The sequence below is a fragment of the Sminthopsis crassicaudata genome, chromosome 3 (genome assembly GCF_048593235.1).
Source record: "Sminthopsis crassicaudata isolate SCR6 chromosome 3, ASM4859323v1, whole genome shotgun sequence".
In the NCBI taxonomy this organism is placed as follows: Eukaryota; Metazoa; Chordata; class Mammalia; order Dasyuromorphia; family Dasyuridae; genus Sminthopsis; species Sminthopsis crassicaudata.
The window spans coordinates 332743236-332763600 of NC_133619.1; the positions used below are offsets into that span (position 1 = coordinate 332743236).

At 33.7% G+C, this 20365-nt stretch overlaps 1 protein-coding gene across 3 annotated transcripts in view; it reads right to left on the reverse strand.

Annotated features, from left to right (window-relative positions):
- Window positions 1-1111: 1111 nt before the first annotated feature.
- CCDC14 (coiled-coil domain containing 14) overlaps window positions 1112-20365 on the reverse strand; it is a 39686-nt gene continuing 20432 nt past the window's right edge. For all 3 annotated transcript variants that reach the window (XM_074301421.1, XM_074301420.1, XM_074301424.1), the window contains 8 exons: window positions 19828-20028; window positions 19627-19709; window positions 18048-18552; window positions 16840-16981; window positions 12359-12441; window positions 5140-5358; window positions 4936-5068; window positions 1112-2254 (listed from right to left, as the gene is read on the reverse strand). In XM_074301421.1, the coding sequence (XP_074157522.1) occupies window positions 1276-2254; window positions 4936-5068; window positions 5140-5358; window positions 12359-12441; window positions 16840-16981; window positions 18048-18552; window positions 19627-19709; window positions 19828-20028 (2345 nt within the window). In that variant the 3' untranslated portion in view covers window positions 1112-1275. The remainder of the gene's footprint in view (window positions 2255-4935; window positions 5069-5139; window positions 5359-12358; window positions 12442-16839; window positions 16982-18047; window positions 18553-19626; window positions 19710-19827; window positions 20029-20365) is intronic.

The following is a 20365-nucleotide window of genomic DNA, read 5'->3' on the forward strand; positions in this document are numbered from 1 at the left end:
TCTAGGATTGGTACTGTTTATTTTTCTTCTCTTGCTCCATCATTTTTGGCTTCTCTTTTCCTGCCTACCTATGCTTCCCTTTTCCACTCTCAATCGCCACATATATTTCATTTTAGAATATTCCTTCACCTAACTGCTCAGTGATAACTGGGACCTCAGGAATTTTACATGCCATCCCCTCTCTTGCACTAATAACTTACCCTATCTGGTTTTCAGACGTTTTTTGTGTTACTGTGCACTTTAATCAATATTCTTCCTTCTCTCTTAAGCTACAGAACAAGTAACTCTTGATTAGACTGCACAAAAAGGAGCTCATACAACTTCATAGCCATGAATGCAAGAGCATGAAATAAAGCTATTGACCATCATTCCTAGAATTTTGCTTAGTACTTTTCCCCTCAATTTGCCCTTTGGGCAGACCTTTTCTTTCTTTCCACAACCCTTATTTCCTTTGGTAACTTGTGGCCCAATTTCAAATCATATTACTTAAATCCTGGTCAGCTGAGCTTTTCCCTTTATGCTACTTTCTCATGCTATGTTAAGTCAGTAAGGTGGCTGGCACCTTATCTATTCATTCTTCATTAGTGACATAGGGCCAGGCAGTCTATCTCCTCTTTTGGTGTTGACATTGGAGCTCTCAGGCAAGATTCTAGGGAATAATGCAGAACAACCAAATGTGGGACATTAACTCCTGGAACATGTAAGAGAGGTAGGAGGTAGTTCAACCTGTCACATGTATTTTACACATATGGTGTTTAACATCTGAAGGATGGAAGAATCATTACCAAATTCCCCATGGAGACAATCTTATTTCCATTCCCCTGCCAAACTTACAGACTTAATGCCATTTCCTCAAAAGCTTAACACCTCCACTATGACTGAAAATATATTCTTAATAGTCACCAATAACATTTACCAAATCCAGTGGAAATTCTTCAGTTCTCATTTTTCTGATAGCACTTACTTAACCCAAATCATAAGGGTATATTTGAATTTAATTATTTAACAGTTAAATGCTGAACACAATTTACAAATCTTTCCAAATTGGGATACTTATTCCCTAAAATTTTAATTCTTCAAGATGATAGATTTCACAAATTTCATAGTGTCAATTTAATGCAATATAAATTTAGTTTATTCCACTGATAAGTTAATTCCACCCATAATTTAAACTAATATAAAACACTCATTATAAGCCACTCCAAAAACAGAGCACAAAGTATCAAAATATTCTGTAACGAATGAAGAATAGACACACTCAGTTTTGTTTTAGATTCATTTCTTCAGCAGGCCAGTCTGTAAAGTTTTTTGTAGCCTAGTTATGTTGGCATCCAATGCTGCAAGATCATTTCTGAAATCCTGTTCATCACGTGAAGTGAATGAAGAGAGGGAAGACACACTCCAGTCAGACATTCTTGACATCAGATCAGAATTTAAAAAGCTGTAGTCACAGAGAGTACTGTTTTTCAACACAGAAGTGGCAGTTTGACATGCCAAAGTATGATGATTAACTGAAGACTTGTCCATAAAGTCATTAGGGATCTTACTGATTACTTCCTTTATTTTCATTAGGAGTTGCTCATCTTCCACATTAACTGCCCTTAACTTTTCAGATGCAACTTCTGTTTCCCTCTTCAGAGAAGATGTATTTGGGAACTTTTCAAAACTAGCCTTTGCATCTTCTGACGACACAAATAAAGAAGTCGGCTTAAGAAGCTCATTTTGTTTTTCAGAACCAGGAATTCCATTGTTGCTAGATAGTTTAGAGACATTATTCTGTGGCAATGGACTTTTTCTTTCAGGGGTGGATTTCTTTTTAGATGAGCTTATAGCAAATGGGAGGTAAATTGTCTCATCATTTAGTCTGGATTCATCATCTATTAATGTGTCTGTCTCACTCTCTACTTCTGAAAGTACCTTTGAATGATAAGGAGAAGTCTCAAGGTCTAATTCATTAGCTGAACCTGGGGATTTGTGTTTACAGAGTTCAGGATTTAGGAAATTTTCATAGGACACATCTGGCACTCTCCCATTTCGATCTTCTTTTAAAAATGGTGACTCTGAGTGAGTGAAAATTTGGTCGTTTTCTAACTTTTTAAGGTAACCCATGGAAAACTGAGGTGGAGACTGTTTATGCTGTAGGTGTTTTTCATGAATGTCTAGAAGGGATCTGGTAAATATTTTCTCAGGCTTATAGAGAACATGGTCCATACTGAGGTCTGTGAGGAGTTGTGCCATATTGCTCTGCAAAGTTCTGTTGGGAGAAATGTGGTATATGAAGTTATTTTTCCTAGTCAATGTATATTTTTCCTCCAATAATAGCTCACTTCCACTTTGATTAAAATGTCACAGATGGTTTAAGTTTAATCCAGACCACATGGAATAATTTGGCCCAGATACTTCAACTACCTGCAGAACTTAAAAAGTATTAAGGAAAGCAGTGATTTTCTAGAATGTTTCTGATCTTGCAGGAGAAAGCAAATGACTTTATGACAATACAACTTCAAATGTAATATTTTCATGTAAGAAGAGATTCACAAAATAATCTCTTGTAAAATGTAAATTAATTGAAATATATATATTTAGAGTTGGAAGGACTCTCAGACATCATACAGTTCAATCTTCTCCTTTCATAGATGAGGAAACAAAAACCCAGAGAAATCAATTGATTTGCCCAAAGTCACACAAGAACAAAATGGGATTAGAACTCAGGTCCGAATCTGGCCTAGATTGTAATTGCAAACTAGGCTAAAATACAGGAAGTAGGAGGCATAATTTAGGCAGGGACTGAGCTAGAAGGCCAAAGGTGACTTTCATTTCTAAGATACTACTGTTTTTTCATGGCATCTCAAACAAAGTTATTTCCTTCCACTAGAAATATTTATACAAAATATATTACCCTCTAGTGGTTATTATCAGAACATCCTAACTTTTAGGGCTTAAATGCATATGAATCTAGTTTCAAGAAATAGATTCTTAGAAAAATATTTTGCAAATCAATTTTATTTAAATTGAAAATGTTTTCCACTTGGTTTACATGACAATTTTATAAATTTTTTTTCTTTATTTCTGATTAATTTTTAAGTAGTAAGAGCAACTTTTTTGCTCTCCTAACCTCAAATGGTTAATAAAACAATGTAAATAAATTGAAAGCATATCTTTAAAGAACCTACCAACAAGGTTGGGAGTTTTCTACTGTAACATTGTTGTTTACTCAAAACATTATATATGTTATATTAATATTATATAAATTTCCTACTAGCATCAAGCACCAGGAAATTATATTTTTACAAACTTAACTTTAATTTGTGGAAATGTAACTTAATAGATAACAGTAAAGCTCCTAATATGTAAAGCATTAATATTTACTCTACAAATTAAAAGTCAAAATTTCAATTTAAAAAGTCTCTAAATAATCCCAATAATTTATAAAAATTTGTAAAAAGTCACAAATTTTAAAGTTTAAAACAAACAACAAAACGGTGGTAGTTTAGGGAGAAAAAAGCTATTTCCTTAATAAGCCAATTGATATTTTTCCTCCAGACTACTTATTAGAAGTATTGTCATGTAAATATGGACCACCAGGTGCAGTTCATATACTTTCTCTTATTGATGCTCTATTTCTTATTCATTTTTGGATAATTTGTGGATAAGCCACAAATTACATTAGAATCTAAAAAGAGTGATCAGGATAACTGTAATCATTTAAAAGTTTATGCAGCATTAAAAGTGAACGAAATAATTTAAAGCTTGTGACATTTGTCAACCCTCACCTATTTGTTTCAGACAAAAAGGTGAAGGATATTCACAAAAAACTTACAGAGTTACTATCTATAGGTTAGTCTTAGTTCTGACCAGAGTGATGGATAAGGGCCAAGAAACTGAGGAGGAGGCTTGGATATCTATTTTATTTGAGATTGTCCTGTTTATTTTCAGTGCCTCTTAGTTTCTAAGTAAAACAAAAACAAACCCCCCAAACCCAAATCAATCCTGACCACCACTGTTTTTAAAAACCAGGGGCCAGTTTCAGGATATTTTAAAACAAAACAAAACTATTTGTAGACTCAAGGCTGTTACCAAAATGACACAATGAAGTCACTGACAGCTTTGGGATTAAGCATGAGTTTAAACCCAGTATGCCTAAATCCAGACTCAAAAACAAGAAAACCTCTCTGACCCCCCAAAATGTTAAAAACTGTGTGTATAGTATAATTGGGAATTATTTTTGGAAATATGCCAAATCCTCCGGGTACTTGTGCCTAAACAAATCTGCAAGTCTCTTAGATTCATCAAAAAGTTCAATTAATCGAATTAAAATAGGTTACCTGGGAATCATGCTATAGATGTCTTGAAAAGCAAAATGCAAAAGATTATTAAACATGGGGAAAGTTACTGAGACAAGCTCTGGAATCTCCTTTTGAAGAAGTATTTTTAAAAATCCAAGAAAAATATTCCCCCAATTGAGAAGTCTTACAGTTGGGGATGGAGTGAGAAAAGAGAGGATGTGTCACCCCATGTCATAGATGAGATTGTCATAGTAGTTCTAATGAAAAGGAAGGTCATTAAGTAAGAATTAAAAACAAGGCTGTCATTAAAGACTTTAACTAATTACCATTACATGAAAGGAAATCTCTCAGGAATGAGCAGGCAGAGTTTGACTCAGTAAAAATTCCTCAACAACAGATCAAGGAAATCTCACTCTTTTTCTTGATGACAATACATAAAAAAGTACAGAGCAAATAATATCAGAAGTAACTTTGGATAGTCTATAAACAGTAGAAGGAGAAGGAAATAAAACCCACTGAAATGAATGACAGAAGGATGCTGTAGATATCAAAGTGTCAGGCTTCGAGATTCTTTTTACTCTTAACTTTTGATAAGATAATTAGACAGACATGACAACTACTATGTTATTATAATGGGAGTGAAGATTACCTGGTTAGTTCTTTTAGACGGGTGATTTCAGCTTCACGCTGGTTTAATGTTACATCCAAGATTTTATTTTCTTTCCTAGATGTTTCTAGCTTAAACTGGTAGGTCTTCACATTGGCCAAGGCTTCCTCCAATTCTAAAATGTAAAAGAGTTTTAGTTTTTATTTTAATAGAAATATGATCATTAACTACAATTTAAATACACACCAATTTTAATCTTTGCAATTTCCATCTCAAAGTGCTTCTTATTTTCAAATAGTTTTTTATCTTTTTCTTGAAACAGCTTGACATACTTCTTATACTCTTCTCTCTGGTTTTCAACCACCTTTAAGAGCTTGTCATTCTTGCTCTTCAGTAACTTCTGATTCCTCAATGATTCCTTCAATTGGGTTTGCAGGGACATATTGAGTGACTGTGTAGAAATTACTGTTAAGACAAAGAGATCACAATTTGTTTCGCTTAAAGTTATACATACATATAAGCAAATTCAAAAGAAAAAATAAGTAAAATCTAAAATTTTCATCATGCTAACTTTATACTCTATGTAAACTTCACATATAATGAAAAACATTAGAAAAAAATCAGGGCTTTTTTCTATTACCAGTGAATATTTTATACATTTAAAAAAAATTAGCTTTGAAAACATCCCTCTCACACTTTTCCTCATAACAAAAACAAACCCAACAACTCTGTAAACTAATACCAACCAGGTCTAACATTATTACGGTGTTTGTGGCTATTATTTTCCTGGTACTGTTTACTTTTTCTTTTTCTTCATCACATAAAAAATATTTCGCTATATTCTTGTACCACAATTTGTTTTAGCTATTCTTCAATCATTAGGTATCTGCTTTGTTTCCGATCATTATTGCAAAAAAAAGCTAATTTAAAAAAAAAACTCTTTGCCAAAAAAAAAAAGAAAGAAAGAAAAAAAAGGAATACTGAAAAAAAGCATGTTGAAGATTTATTTTAACTCCAAAGACTTTCTACATATATACTACCCACATTACCCTCTTTCCATTGAGACTTCTCTTGTAACAAAGAAAAACAGTTAAGTAAAAGCAATTGATAACAGTAACCTAATATGACAAAGCAAAGGTCCCTGTACTCGAGTCTCCATCCCTTCACTAAAAAGATGATTTTCTTTAAAAATTTTCTTTATTATAAACATGACAAACCTCAACAAATGACAAACATTCCCGTACAAAACAGAAAAGAATGTATATGAAAATCTAGTATATATAGACTTAACATATATATAAACATATTGTACAAACTATATTACATATAAATTCATGTTACATATAACACAATGTTACATATAATAAAAATATAAACTTGTTTGTATGTGTCCCATTCCAAACTTCCTTCTGCTCAACTGTGTATTTGTAATGTTTCATTGATGTATTTTTTCTTTTTAAAAATTACCATTACCTCCCCACATCCCCTTCTCCAAATAAAAACCTTCTCTTGTAACAATTAAGTAAAATAAAGCAAATTCACACATTTTTGTCCTAAAATGTATGTCTCATTTTGCACCTTTCACTCATCATCCATTGTTTCTCTGCCCAGAGACAGTCAACATGCTTTATCACTGGTCTTTTAGAGTCCTAATTGGTTATTTCACTGATTAAAGATCTTAAGGATTTCAAAGTTGTTTATTATAGTATTATACTATGTATCTACTTATGTCTTCACAGGTTATATATCCTATTATATTCATAAACTACACTGTTCAGCCATTTCCCAACAGATGGTCATCTTTTGTTTCCTATTCTTTGATACAACAAAAAGCGCTGCGTTAAGTATTTTGTACACATGCTTCTTTTCTGTCTTTGAGCATTCTGGAATAGTCTAGTAGTAGTGGGATCCCTGGATCAAAAAAGTATCAGTGTTTGAAAATAGATTTTTCTATCTCTTCTCAAAATTGATTATTATAACAACACTCAGTGTTTGGTTTTTGGGTTGTTGATTTCTTTTTTTTTTTTTTTAATTAAAGCTTTTTATTTTCAAAACAATTATGCTGAACAAGAAAAATCAGATCAAAAAAAAAGAAAGATACAAACAAGTAACAACAAAAAGAAGTGACAATACTATGTTGTGATCCACCATTCTGTCTTCACAATTCTCTCTCTGGATGCAGATGGATCTCTCCATCACAAGATCATTGGAACTGGGCTAAATCCCCCTGCTGTTGAAAAGAGCCTTGTCCATCAAAATTGATCATTGCATAATCTTATTGTTGCTGTGTATAATGTTTTCTTGGTTCCAACTCACTTCACTTAGCATCAGTTCCTGTAAGTCTCTTCAAATTTCTCTGAAATCACTTGATCATTTCTTATATAATACTATTCCAAAACATTCATATACCATAACTTATTCAGCAATTCTCCAACTGATAGGCACCCAACTCAGCTTCCAGCTCTTTGCTACTACAAAAAGGGCTGCCACAAACAATTTTGCAAATGTGGGTCCTTTTCCCTTTTTTATGATCTTTTTGGGATACAGACCTAGTGGAGACGATGTTGGGTCAAAGGATTTGCACATCTTGATATGCACCATTTTGATAGCCCTTTGAACATAGTTTTAAATTGCTCTCCAGAATGGTTGGATCACTTCACAACTCCAGCAACAATGTATTAGTATTCCAGTTTTCCCCCATCCCCTCTAACATTCATTATCTTTTCCTGTCATCTTAGCCAATCTGAGAGTTGTGTAGTGGTACCTCACTGTTGTCTTAATTTTTATTTCTCTAGTGGATAGAACACCAGCCTTGAATTCAGGAGGCCCTGAGTTCAAATCTGGTCTCAGACACTTAACATTTCCTAGCTGTGTGACCCTGGGCAAGTCACTTAACCCCAGCCTCAAAAAAAAAAAAAAGAAAAAAAAAATATTTCTCTGATCAATGATTTAGTTCATTTTTTATGATTATAAATGGTTTTAATTTCTTCATCTTAAAACTGTTCATATCCTTTGACCATTTATCAACTGGAGAATGGTTTGAATTCTTATAAATTTGAGTCAATTCTCTATATATTCTAGAAATGAATCCTTTGGCAGAACCCTTGGAGGTAAATTTTTTTTTTCCTTCAGTTTATTACTTCCCTTCTAATCTTGTGTGCCTGCCTTGGTTTTGTTTGTATAAAAGCTTTTTAACTTAGTATGATAAAAATTATCCATTTTGTATTCTATACTGTATCTAGCTCTTTTTTGGCCACAAATTCCTTCCTTCTCCACAGATCTGAGGGGTAGAATATTCTTTGTTTTTCTAACTTGCTTATAATATCACACTTTATATTTAAATCATGAATCCATTTTGACCTTATCTTGGCATAGGATGTTGAGTGTGGGTCAATGCCTAGTTTCTGTTTGGCTTTTAAAATTTACTTTCTTGTAGTCCAATAGTTCTCTGATGTTGAAAATTTGTTGTTTCTCAAGATATGATACTACTGTATTTCAACTATATACCATGTGTACAATATGTGTATGAATGTACATAAAATAAATATATAATTATATAATGTTTAGCTGTCTCCCAACACCCACTATATTTTCTGGGTTATATTTTTCTTTTGGAGGATGTTTTTCAGGCGTTTTTTAGGATTGAGAAGAATGAAATGAGGAGAATGAAAAATAAAATATCTACCTCATTGATATATCCAAGACATGCATGAATGATTATTACTATTAGAAAACTGGGGTTGTATTACCTATGACTAAAGTCAATTATCTTCTTTCAAAACCTGAGATTCAGGCTTTTCTGGCTACATGTAAAAATAAATAACAGCCGTTTCCAAAACTTTTTATACTACCTAGACCTCTACAAGCTAGTGAGGTTCTTGATAGAGAAAGATATTGTATGTGTGTATATATGTGTGTGATTGTCCTTGAATTTATAATCTAGTGAAAAGACAACTATGCAAAAAATTGTAATTCAAAGAAGAATGTGATAAATATATGGGAAAACTCAAATAGGCAGGAAGAATTTGAGGGGGAAGTGTCACTTCCAGATATTAGAGGTGATATTGGGGTTAGGCCTTGAAGGTTAAGGCTTGAAAGAAAAGGAGTAGTGAGGACAAATGCAAAGGTAGAAGAGTGTGCATCAAGATCAAGAGTTCAGACAACTATTCTAGAGAGGAATTTGGAACTATAACTATATATAACCAAAGGGCTATAAAACTGTGAATATCCTTTGACCTAGTAATGCCATTCTTGGGTCTGTATCCCAAGGAAATCATAAAAGAGGGAAAAGGATCCACATGTGCAAAAATGTTTGTAGCAGCTTTTTGTAGTGGAAACTGAGTGGATACTCATAAATTGGGGAATGGGTGAACAAAATGCGGTACATGAAGGTAATGGAATATAATTGCTTTTTTTTTTTTAATTCTATAATTATAAAATTATAAAAAAAATTTTGAATGTAATTGTTCTAAATGATGAGCAGATTAATTTCAAAATAGCTTGGAAAGACATACATGAACTGATGTTGAATGAAGTGAGCAGAACCAGGAGCATATTGTACATAGTAAGAGCAACACTGTGCGATAATTACCTTTAGTAGAGTTAGCTCTTTTTAGCAATGCAATGATCTAAGACAATTCCCACAGAATGGAAAATGCCATCCACATTCAAAAAAAGAACTAAGGAGATTGAATGAACATCAAAAAGCCTACTATTTTTACCTTTTATTCCTCTTTTCCCCTTTTTTTTGTACTGATTTTTCTTTCATAACATAATATGAAAACATATTTAAAACTAATACACATGTGTAGCTTGTATCACACTTTTCTTTAAAGTTTTCTTGGGGAGGAAGAAAAAATTTGGAACTCAAAATCTTACAAAAATGGTGAAAATTATCTAAGGAGACTGAATGAACATCATTTTTTGAAAGGTCACATAACTAGTTAAGTGTTAAGTTTATGAGGCCATATTTGAATTCATGTCCTCTAGATTCCAGTATAAAAATTATAATGAAATTCTCAATTGCTATAAATAGCAGGTGATCAGATTTTTTGACTGTTTTAATATTTATGGCTCAAACATAAAACTTTTGTACGTTTTTTTTTTTGTTTGCACAGGCCCATGAGATTCCACATATAGGGATCCAATGGAATACTGATAATTTCTAAAAGGCATTTCCCTAAATGGAAATAGCAATACACATGAAGTTATTAGGCGGCTTCAACAACTTTTGAGACAACCAGGGGCAGCTAGGTGGCGCACCAGCCTTGAATTCAGGAGGACCTGAGTTCAAATTTGATCTCAGACACTTAATACTTCCTAGCTGTGTGACCCTGGGCAAGTCACTTAACCCCAGCCTAAAAAAAAAAAAAAAAAAAAAAACAACTTTTGAGACAACCTTGGTCTGAAGGGCATTTTGCCATATGACATCTAGTGTTATAGATCTATCCCACAAGAGAAGGGGACCCATAACTCTGATGTGAGACTTAGGTAATTATCAAACTTAAATAATTATTATTCATAAATAAAAAAAAGTGTTTGTCAATCAGGTTTCCTTTCTTCATTGAAGAAAGGGAAGGAAATACAAGAAATGGGTTTTACTTTATTGCTTCAAAAAACTTTCTTTAAAAAACCAAACCAAAACCAAAACTTTCAATAAACACACACACACACACACACACACACACACAAAAGGAAAAGGAAAAAAGAAATAGAATGGCATGCTTCTTGTACACAAGAATGAGATGTGGGAAACCTTTTTTTCTGCTAAAGGTCTTTTTTGGGTATCTATAACATCATTTGCAGGCCATACAAATTTGTCAACTTATGATATGCAAGCAGTGGAAGGTTACTGTACCTAGTTTTCAAAGCTCATCATCGCCTGGAAATTGCCTTAGCAAATGATTTCATAGGCCTTATATGACCTGTGGGCCAGACATTCCTCATCCCTGATTTAGATAAATGTTCTCTTCAATGTTATCCCTTATTTGTACTCATAACTACATCTTAGTTCAGTCCCTTGCCTAGATGAAAGTCTCCTTAACTGATCTATGTTCAAGTTTCTCCCTCCTTCAATTTATCCTTTGCAGTGCTGCCCTATTGAATTTTCCTTAAATGTAGACCTTTTTAATCATCTTCAGTGGCTTCCTACTGCTTCTAAGAAAAAAAGAAACTCCTCTATTTAACTTTTAAATCTGCCCCCTATCTATTTTTCTTTTTTTTTTGGTGAAAAAAAATTCATCTTCTCTCCCTCTCATGAGGGAAAATCAGAACTCTAACAAATATATAAACAAGCACATTTTCTCAATGGCTCTAAACAATATATCTCATTCTGTACCCTCAGTCCATCACCTTTCAAACTGTCAAGAGGTGGAAAGCATTCTTTATCATGAGTCCTTTGGAATCCTAGTCATCAGAATTCTGAAGCCTTTCAAAGTTGTCTTTGAACAATATTTTTATGTCTTTCAACTGTCTGTTCCCAAGGCTGGAATATATTTCCTCCTTACTTTCACCTCACAGTATAAATACTTCTTTTTAAGATACAACTCAGGTATCACCTTCTACATGAAGCCTTTTTTAATATCCTCTACCCAGGTTGTGTAATCCTCCCCCTTCCTCTCTTCCAAACTATTTTGTATTCAGCTAATTTTTATTTGTCTTACTGTATTTTATATTTACTCTGCATAAAATGTATGTATAATTGCTGTTTCCTTTATCAGAATCCAAATACTCCTTTTGAGTAGGGATTTTTTCATTTCTTGTATTTGTATTTCTAGTACTTAGCACAGTACCTGATATACATTAGGTACTTTATAAAACTGTTTACTCTCCTTTAGTCTATTTGTAACATAGTATAGGTGAGTTCTACAGATGACTTTTTGAAAGATAATCTTCCTAGCATTAGTTACATGTTTTCTTGTTTTAAATAGAAGTAATATCATTTAAAATGTTTTACAAAATGCTTTACATGAATTATCTTATTTGAGCTGTACTCTGTGGGGTAGATGCTATTACTATACCCATTTTATAGATGTAATATTAGAGTAGTTAGTTTAGTGACTTGCCCAGAATTACAGTTAGTTAAATCTCTGAGGAATTTGAATCCAGATTTTCCTAATTCCAAGTTTGATGTTCTCTTCAGTATTCCACCTGATTACACTAATAACCCTCTACACTACACAGCTTTATTTACCATATTTTTTTGTGGAGTAAGGGATGTGCTGTACTCAATGTACAATTGAACTTTTGAAATAAAATTATAAAATCTATGCTTATTATTTTGTTTTTTCCCCCTAAAATTAACACATTAAAGGCACTGAGAAGAGCTACTAAAGAAGCAATCCCCCACCTTACCACATTTTTTTCCTCATCATGCTATCATTCTTTTAATTCTCTACAAGATCCAAAGACGGACATACATTATTGGACACATTTTTTTTTTTTTTTTTAATGTCACACTACCTACATTCAAAGTTGTAATCCAGGGAATCGGATGACTTCATCATTTTTTCTTGTTCTCTGAGTCTCTGGCTTACAGCTTTCAATCGCCTAAATGAAATAATGGAAAAACAAAACAAAAACATGAATACAAAAGGCTGCTTAACAGAATGTATATCTCTGATGAATTTATCACAAAAGAAATAAAAGGATATATGAGGATGTACATATCAACTCAGGTCCATTCGAGTTAGCTTCTAAGTCAGTCAAAAAAATTCTTACTAAGCTCCTTCTAGGTACCTGTTGCTATGCTAAATAATGATACAAAGAGCCAAAATAGTTCCTATCCTCAGGGAGCTTCTGTTCTAACAGATAAGAACATATGTGAATATATAGACACATTTAAGATACACACACACACACACACACTGAATAGAAAGGAGGCAATAAGAAGGCAAGATAAGGAGGAAGAACTTCCCAAACATGGGAGGCAGTGACTGCAAAGGTAAGAGATGGGAGATGGAGATTCACATGTAAAGAAGCAAGTCAGCTAGTACATCTGCACAGAAAAGAATAAAATCCAAAAAAAGGGGCATACTAGGAAGAACTTAAAAAATATATATATATGCTATATCATATATTACAATAATATTTTATATATAATATATGCATATAAAACATATTATATATTTTAATATATATAAAATACAATATACATTATATATGTGTGTATATATATATATTTTAAATTCTTCCTAACATGCCCCTTTCATATATGTGTGTGTGTGTGTTTAGATTATATATATTTATATTTTTTTACGTAGTTCCTTAAGAGTCATATTGGGAGAGAAAAATCAGAACAAAAGGGGAAAAACCACAATGAAAAAAAAAAAAAAAAAAAAAAAGAAGAGGGGGGGAAAAAAAGTGAAAATAGTATACTACAATCTGTTTCCAGTCTCCATAGTTCTCTCTCTGGATGAGGATGGCATTTTCCATTTAAAGTTTATTGAAATTGCCTTGGATCATTGAATTGTTGAGAGAAGCCAAGTCAATCACAGTTGAACATCACACAATCTAATTTTTGTGTACAATGTTTTCTTGATTCTGCTTGCTTCAGATTCAGCATCAGTTCATGTAAATCTTTCCAGACCTTACAAAAATCAGCCTGTTCACCATTTTTCATAGAATGATAACACTATTGCTTTCATATGTCATAATTTATCCAGCCATTCCCCAGTTGATGGATATCCACTTATTTTCCAATTCTTTGGTACCACAAACATTTTTGCACATGTGAATCCTTTTTTTTTTCTTTTTTTTTTTTTAATGATCTTTTTGGGATATAGACCTAGTGGAGACGCTGCTGGGTCAAAGAGCACATTTTGATAGCCCTTTGGGCATAGTTTCAAATTGCTTTTCAGAATGGTTAGATCATTTCACAACTCCATCAACAATGCATTAATGTTCCAATTTTCCCACATCTACGTCAACATTTATCATCTTTTTCTATTATCTTAGCCAGTCTAATAGGTATGAGGCAATACCTCAGAGATGTTTTATTGCATTCAATCAATACTGATAAAAGATCATTTTTTTCATAGGACTATAGATGGTTTTAATTCCTTCATCTGAACATTGTTTATATAGGAAAAACTTTAATGCCAAACAGGGGCAGGTACATAGTAAATGCTCTATTAATGCTGAAAGCTATTAGAGGTTTCAGAGTAGGAGATATACCATGGTCAGACCCATACTTTGGCAGCTGAGATGAGAGAAACCAGAAAGGAGACCTATTAGGAAACAAATACAATAGCCCAGGCAAAAGGTGAAGAGGACCTGAGGTGGTAGCCATGAAAATAAGGGGATATATATGAGATGGTGTGAAGGGAAAAATGACAAAATTTCACAACAGAAAGTTAAGTGAGTGTGAAGAACCAAAGATAACACTGAAACTGGGAGTTTAGGTGAGGATGGTATTATACTCATCGGCAATAGAAGAAATTTGAAAAAGAGCATGGTTTCAGGAGAAAGATAATGAGTTGTTTTGAACATGCTGACTTTGAAATGTTGGAACATTCACTTTGAGATGTTGAAACAGTGTTGATGTTTGAGATGTTGAAAAGCAGTGGGTGATGTAGGCCTGGCTCTCAAAGGCTAGGGCTTCAAAGAGATCTAAGAATATATGAACAGAGATGACAATGAATCCGTGGAATCTGATGAGATTTAGAGAGTACAAGAGGGGAAAAGAGAAAAGGACACATTTTGTGTTTCTCTGTATCTGCAGAATAAGACCCATTCGGAATACTTAATCCTCCAAATTGTGAATTAATATTCAGGCACTATTCCTTTTTCCTCTATGTATAGGCAACCCCCTCAAGGATAAAATAGAATTTCTTTTAATATTCCTTTCATCTTCAATTATATCCATGTCCATTAGAAAATACATTCTAAGTTTCAGATCACCAATATATAGATGAACTTGTATTATAACACAATCTAGCTATTAATGACTGATGCTAGACTGTTTTGAAGTTATTGGCCAAAAGGCAGCCATTCCAAATAATAGCACTTTGGCTAAACTGCTGTAACTAAAGGGTTATAGAAGATGGGTTATAAAGGGTTATAAAGAAACTTGGGTGTCAGGCCTTTTGATGATGAACATCTTGGAACTTAGCTGTTCCTTGAAGATCACACACACACACACACACACACACACACACACACACACACACACACACACACACACTCTCTCTCTCTCTCTCTCTCTCTCTCTCTCTCTCTCTCTCTGGGCAGAATTTGTGTTCCTTTGAAACTAATTTTTATTACTTTACTCAATATTGAGAGGATTTGCTCACATAAAATGTTAAGAAAAAACAGTTTACAAAATTTCTAGTATAAGCTTTATCTCAAATTTCTAGTGAATTATTTCCAAGGAGAGTTTCTTTGCAGATCTGTTTTCATGAATAAAATAATTATAATTAGTGATATCCACTTGCAATAAATACTTATTCTAGTATCTCAAGTGTGGCTCTGCCCTCTTGTATCTATAGCTTTATCTATAAAACAGAAATCTCTACTGTTCATAATGAGACCCCTAAGTTACATATATAAGATTAGTTCTATTCAGTATAGTCTTTGTTAAGAAAGACAATGTGAAGTCCATTTTAGATGGATTTCCATAAAAAACTGTTAATAGTTAAAAAATAAAAAAATTCAACACTTATTTTAAAACTGTCCTATCTACAATGCAATTCCCAAGTCTGATGACCACAAAAAAAAAAAAAATGTTTTCTTTCCCATTACATGGCTAAGAAAAACCTGGATGCAGGTCAATTATATTGCTAACAAAACAGCACATGTAGTTTGTTTTTATTTCAAAAACTTATCCTCTCTCATAAACTGCAAAAAATAGAAACTCTGGGGGGGGGAGGGGGGAAGAGTAAAAAAAGCAGGTCCTTTATTACTTCAAACATTCCATTTCAAATTACCCATATCAACTTTAAATATGGACCAGAAATTATCTGAGCTCATCAAATGCAGTGCTAAAAATAAAAGAGAACCTCAGAGACATACAATTGTATTTTAAATATGGAAAACAAACTCTACAGAGGTAAAATCACATGTTTAACAACAACAACCCAGAGTTTTGGAATTTGGTGGCAGAACTAGGTCTGGAGACCAGGCTTTCTTCCCTTACTCCATAGTTCTTTTGTAAATCAACATGCAATTATTAAGTGCCAGGCCCAGACCTAAGATTAGGGTTACAAAGAAAGACAAAGGACTATCCTTGCTCTCAAGGAGCTCAGTTTAATGTGGAAGACAACATGCAAACAACTATGTACAAACACGTTCCAGACAAGATGGAGATACTTTCAGAAGAGAAGCACTAAGATGGAGGATTAAGAAAGACCCTATGCAGGGGTAGATTAGCTGAGACACCAAGGAAGCCAGGAGTGGGAAGACGGGAAAAGAGGGAATTCCAGTTATGGAGACAGTCAGTGAATATGTCCAGAGTTAGAAGCCTCAGGACTTACATGAATATCATTAATTACAAATCTTTGGCTTTTGAAGATGTTTTTGTTTAAATTTTTAGAAGCAACCAAAAGAAACATAGAGCCAAGTCTGGAGGGAAAGATAGATGATCAAGATGAGAAATAAATTTTTTTTTAAATGAGATATGATCATAAAAGACTTATTCTCCCTGGAATGCCCCCTTTCCACTTCATTTGGTTTAAATTCTACCTACTTTTCAAAGTTCTGTTCAAATATGAGCTTTCCCAGATGCCCACAAAAGGAATTTATCTGAATATTCATATTTTATTTTTTATCATGCAATCACTACAGAGTAGGCATCATTTGTGTATATTTTATCCCCCTCTCCCCCCCAACTAGGTACTAAGAACTCTAAGGCAGAAATTATGTTGAATTCATATTTGAATCTCCCTGCCTCCTTCCCAACTCTAGTGTTACATTTAATAAATGTTTGCTGAATCAAAGAAACCCACTAACCTGCGTAAATGAGTATTTTCACTTCTTAGGGTCTGCATAGCTAAAGCTATTTCACCCTCCATTTTAGTATTTTCGGCTACTTCTGGAAGCAGGGATATGCACTCTCCCACTTCTCTAATCAACCTCTGAATTTCAGAATCCCCTATAAAAGAAGTAAAGCAGTAAAAGCAATATGATACATATCTGATCCCTAAAAAGGGATGTTTCACAAACAATACACATTGGTGGTATATATAAGGAGAACTCAATTATTCAGGGGTTAATTACCCATGACTATTATCCCTCTGCCTCCCCCCCCTACATATAACAGGAGTGTCCTCCCATTAGAACTTTTATGAAGTATTAAGCAGTGTAAAAGGAAGGAAATAACACTCAAATCAAACATTTTGACTTTAGTAATCACCTTAGATAATAACTATGGTAGGTGGTTCATTGAATAGGGCCTATTTCTTTATAAGGGTTTTTTTTTTTTTTTTTTTCAGTCTTTCAATAAAATTTCTTGGGGAAAAAAAAAGGTCTGGTAGGAAATTTATGCTAAACTTTTTCCATTTATACCTTTGAGAAATGACTATATTGAATAAGTCAGATTAAATATAGTTACCTTTATATTAGTGAATCTCTACACTAGTCTCATTTACAAGTCATAACTATGTCACAATGATAACTTTTGTTTCTGATATGAATTAACAACTTACTCTATATGATCTCAAAGGCCCTTTATAACTTTAAAATTCTGATTTATCACCTCCTTGGTATGTCACCAAAAGTAGCACTATTATTTCCACTTTTTATCCAACTAATTCATTTATAACCCATGGTATCTATGAACTGAAAAAGTATAAGAATTGGTCACCGACATGATTCATTTATTTGGACTGAATAATGTAAAGTTCACACAATACCAATAGGTACTTAATGAGCATCTGTTGCTAAATCACGTAATTCTGAATGTTACGTAGTTCTAAAACATTTGAAATGAATGCAAATATTATTAAGGTTTAATTTTTAAAAAACTAAAGTCTTTATGATATTGTACAGAATCCTGTCTTGATGGCACATTTCTACCAATATTATCTTGCTCACAGAGTTAAATATCCTAACTTTAAATAATTACTGATGCTAATAACAATCTGAAATAGGCATTTAGTTTTGTATCATGTTGTATAGTACAGTGAATAAAAAAGTTCTAAAAGGAAGGATGCACCTGCCTTGCTCTGCAACCAGTGCCTTGAGTTCTCCTAATAAATACTTGAGTGTTCTCATTCTGGGGGATAATTCTTCTGGACTTGCACTTTTTGCCTTCTGTATACACTTGGCAGAATTTGGAGCTTGCATAGCTGCTATTTCATCATCACTTAAAGATTCCCAAACAGGTACTGAAGAGTATTCTTCTTCGGTGGCCAAGATCATGGACTGCTCTACTGGGTCAGGATTTTGATGTTTCTCATGTGTTTTTACTCCATGAGGATGTAACAGATCCAGGGATGCCTGGATACACTTTAATAGATTGATTTCTTTGCCCAACTGCTCAGATATTCCTTGTGCTGCTAGAATTCCATTATTATGGACTAAAGGCTGAACAACTGGAGCAGCTGAGTTGCTTTCCCCAGAAGTGGGCAGACAAGATGTGTGCGGATTAGTGATGATGGTTTGACCTGGAGCGTTAGTAGAAGTTAGAGACACTGCTCCATTTTGCAGGGGAGCCTGAGTCTCCTAAATGGGGAAAAAAAAATATTTGTGAGATTCAAAAAATTAATTTACAATCACCTGCAAGGTAAGTCATTGAGATTAGTTAAAATCAGAATTATTAAAAGCTATTATTTCTCAGAGGTGCTTATACAGACAGTTCTTGTCTTAGGTAAAAGTGCAATACATAAAATCAACTTTATATAAAGAAATGAAAAATTTGCATTCCAAAAAATCCTGTTAAGTTTTACTATACGGTACTGTTCTCCCTCTCTGCTCCTGCCCTCAGCTCAGCACCAGAAGACCCTAAAAACAAAGATACCCTTAAAAAAAAACCCATTCCAAGAGAAAATAGAAGAATGGACAGATGCAGAGCCCAATACTGCCACTGGATGAAGTGCTTGGTTTGAGACTTCCAATAATTCGAGGAGACCTGTGCCCTACTCCATCCATCCATTTTGGCCTGTCTGTCTTCCAACTGTCTGAGCTAGGGTACTGAGTATCTGTTCTTAGCCCTAGTCTATCACCTGATCTCTTCCTTCTATGTCCTTATCTGGCCCCCTTCTTTTGTTGCACTGGGTTCCAGCTATGCCTCATGTAGCTGTCTCCTTATTCCCACTGTATTCCTTTTCCTGCTCTTACTTCTCTGTCCCAGCTCCTACAAGTACTAAACTGTATGCTGGATCCCCTCCTACCCCAGAATCTCACCACAGGCAGGTGGCCTTCCTATCTCCCTCTCCCTTGTCCACATCCGTAGGCAAATTCACATTACGTAAAAATCTCTTTATATAGAAGACTGTGGAACAATCTACTTTACATAAAGTGATTGATTATCTACAAAAGCACATGCACACATGGATAAAGTACAAGCTGGATTTTTCTATAGTACAAGAAATTTTTATGATTTAGATTTGTTTGGCTCTTTATATACTATATAAATATTATAAAACTCCATGAAATCTACAAACACCTTTCATAGTTTGAAGGTATGAAGAGCTTAACATTAAGACACAAGGTTCATGAAATCCAATTTAATTTTCCTTGTAGAGCAAGTGATCTCTATTAACAATTGCTGTTTATAGTGCAATGAATTGTACTTACAGATTGAACATCAGAAGGCTGGGTTGGATGAGGAGAGAGAACTGGTGTGGAGGTGGGTATGCCATAATTAAAGACTGGAGGACCTTGACATTTTAAAAGACAAAAAGAAAGGAAAGAAAACCTTATACTGTTTTTAGGATAAGAAGACAGTTTAATTATAGTTCTTACTCACACTTTAAAATATGTGTCATTCATACTAACCAGAGTCAGAAACACTTTGAGAACTTTGGGCATTGATCAGAGACATCTGTGTCTGCACATGCTCACAGAAGGATTTGTACATCGTGGAAAAGTCAAAGTTGAAAGGTACTTGATTTGGTTGAATCTGTTTTGTGCTTGAAGGGTCTTTTTCATTTTCAGGAGAAGCTATATTAGCTGGATGTTTCTTATGACCTGAAGACACTAATGGAGAAGGAAACAAAGATTATCCCAGATTTTCATACCATATGATTCTAAGGTTAGATGAGAGCTCTAATAATCATCTGTTGCAAATGTTGGAGGGGATGTGGAAAGATAGGTATAATTTTGGCTGAACAAGCTGTGATTTGTGATTGTGATGAAATACTATTGTGCTGTAAGAAATGATGAAAGAGATGGTTTCAGAAAAATCAGGCCTTACATGAATACCAATACAAAGTGAATTGAGTAAAACCAAGAAAACATTGTATATAGTAACACCAATATTTTAACAATGATCAACTGTAAAAGACTTAGCAATTCTGATCAAGACAACAATCCA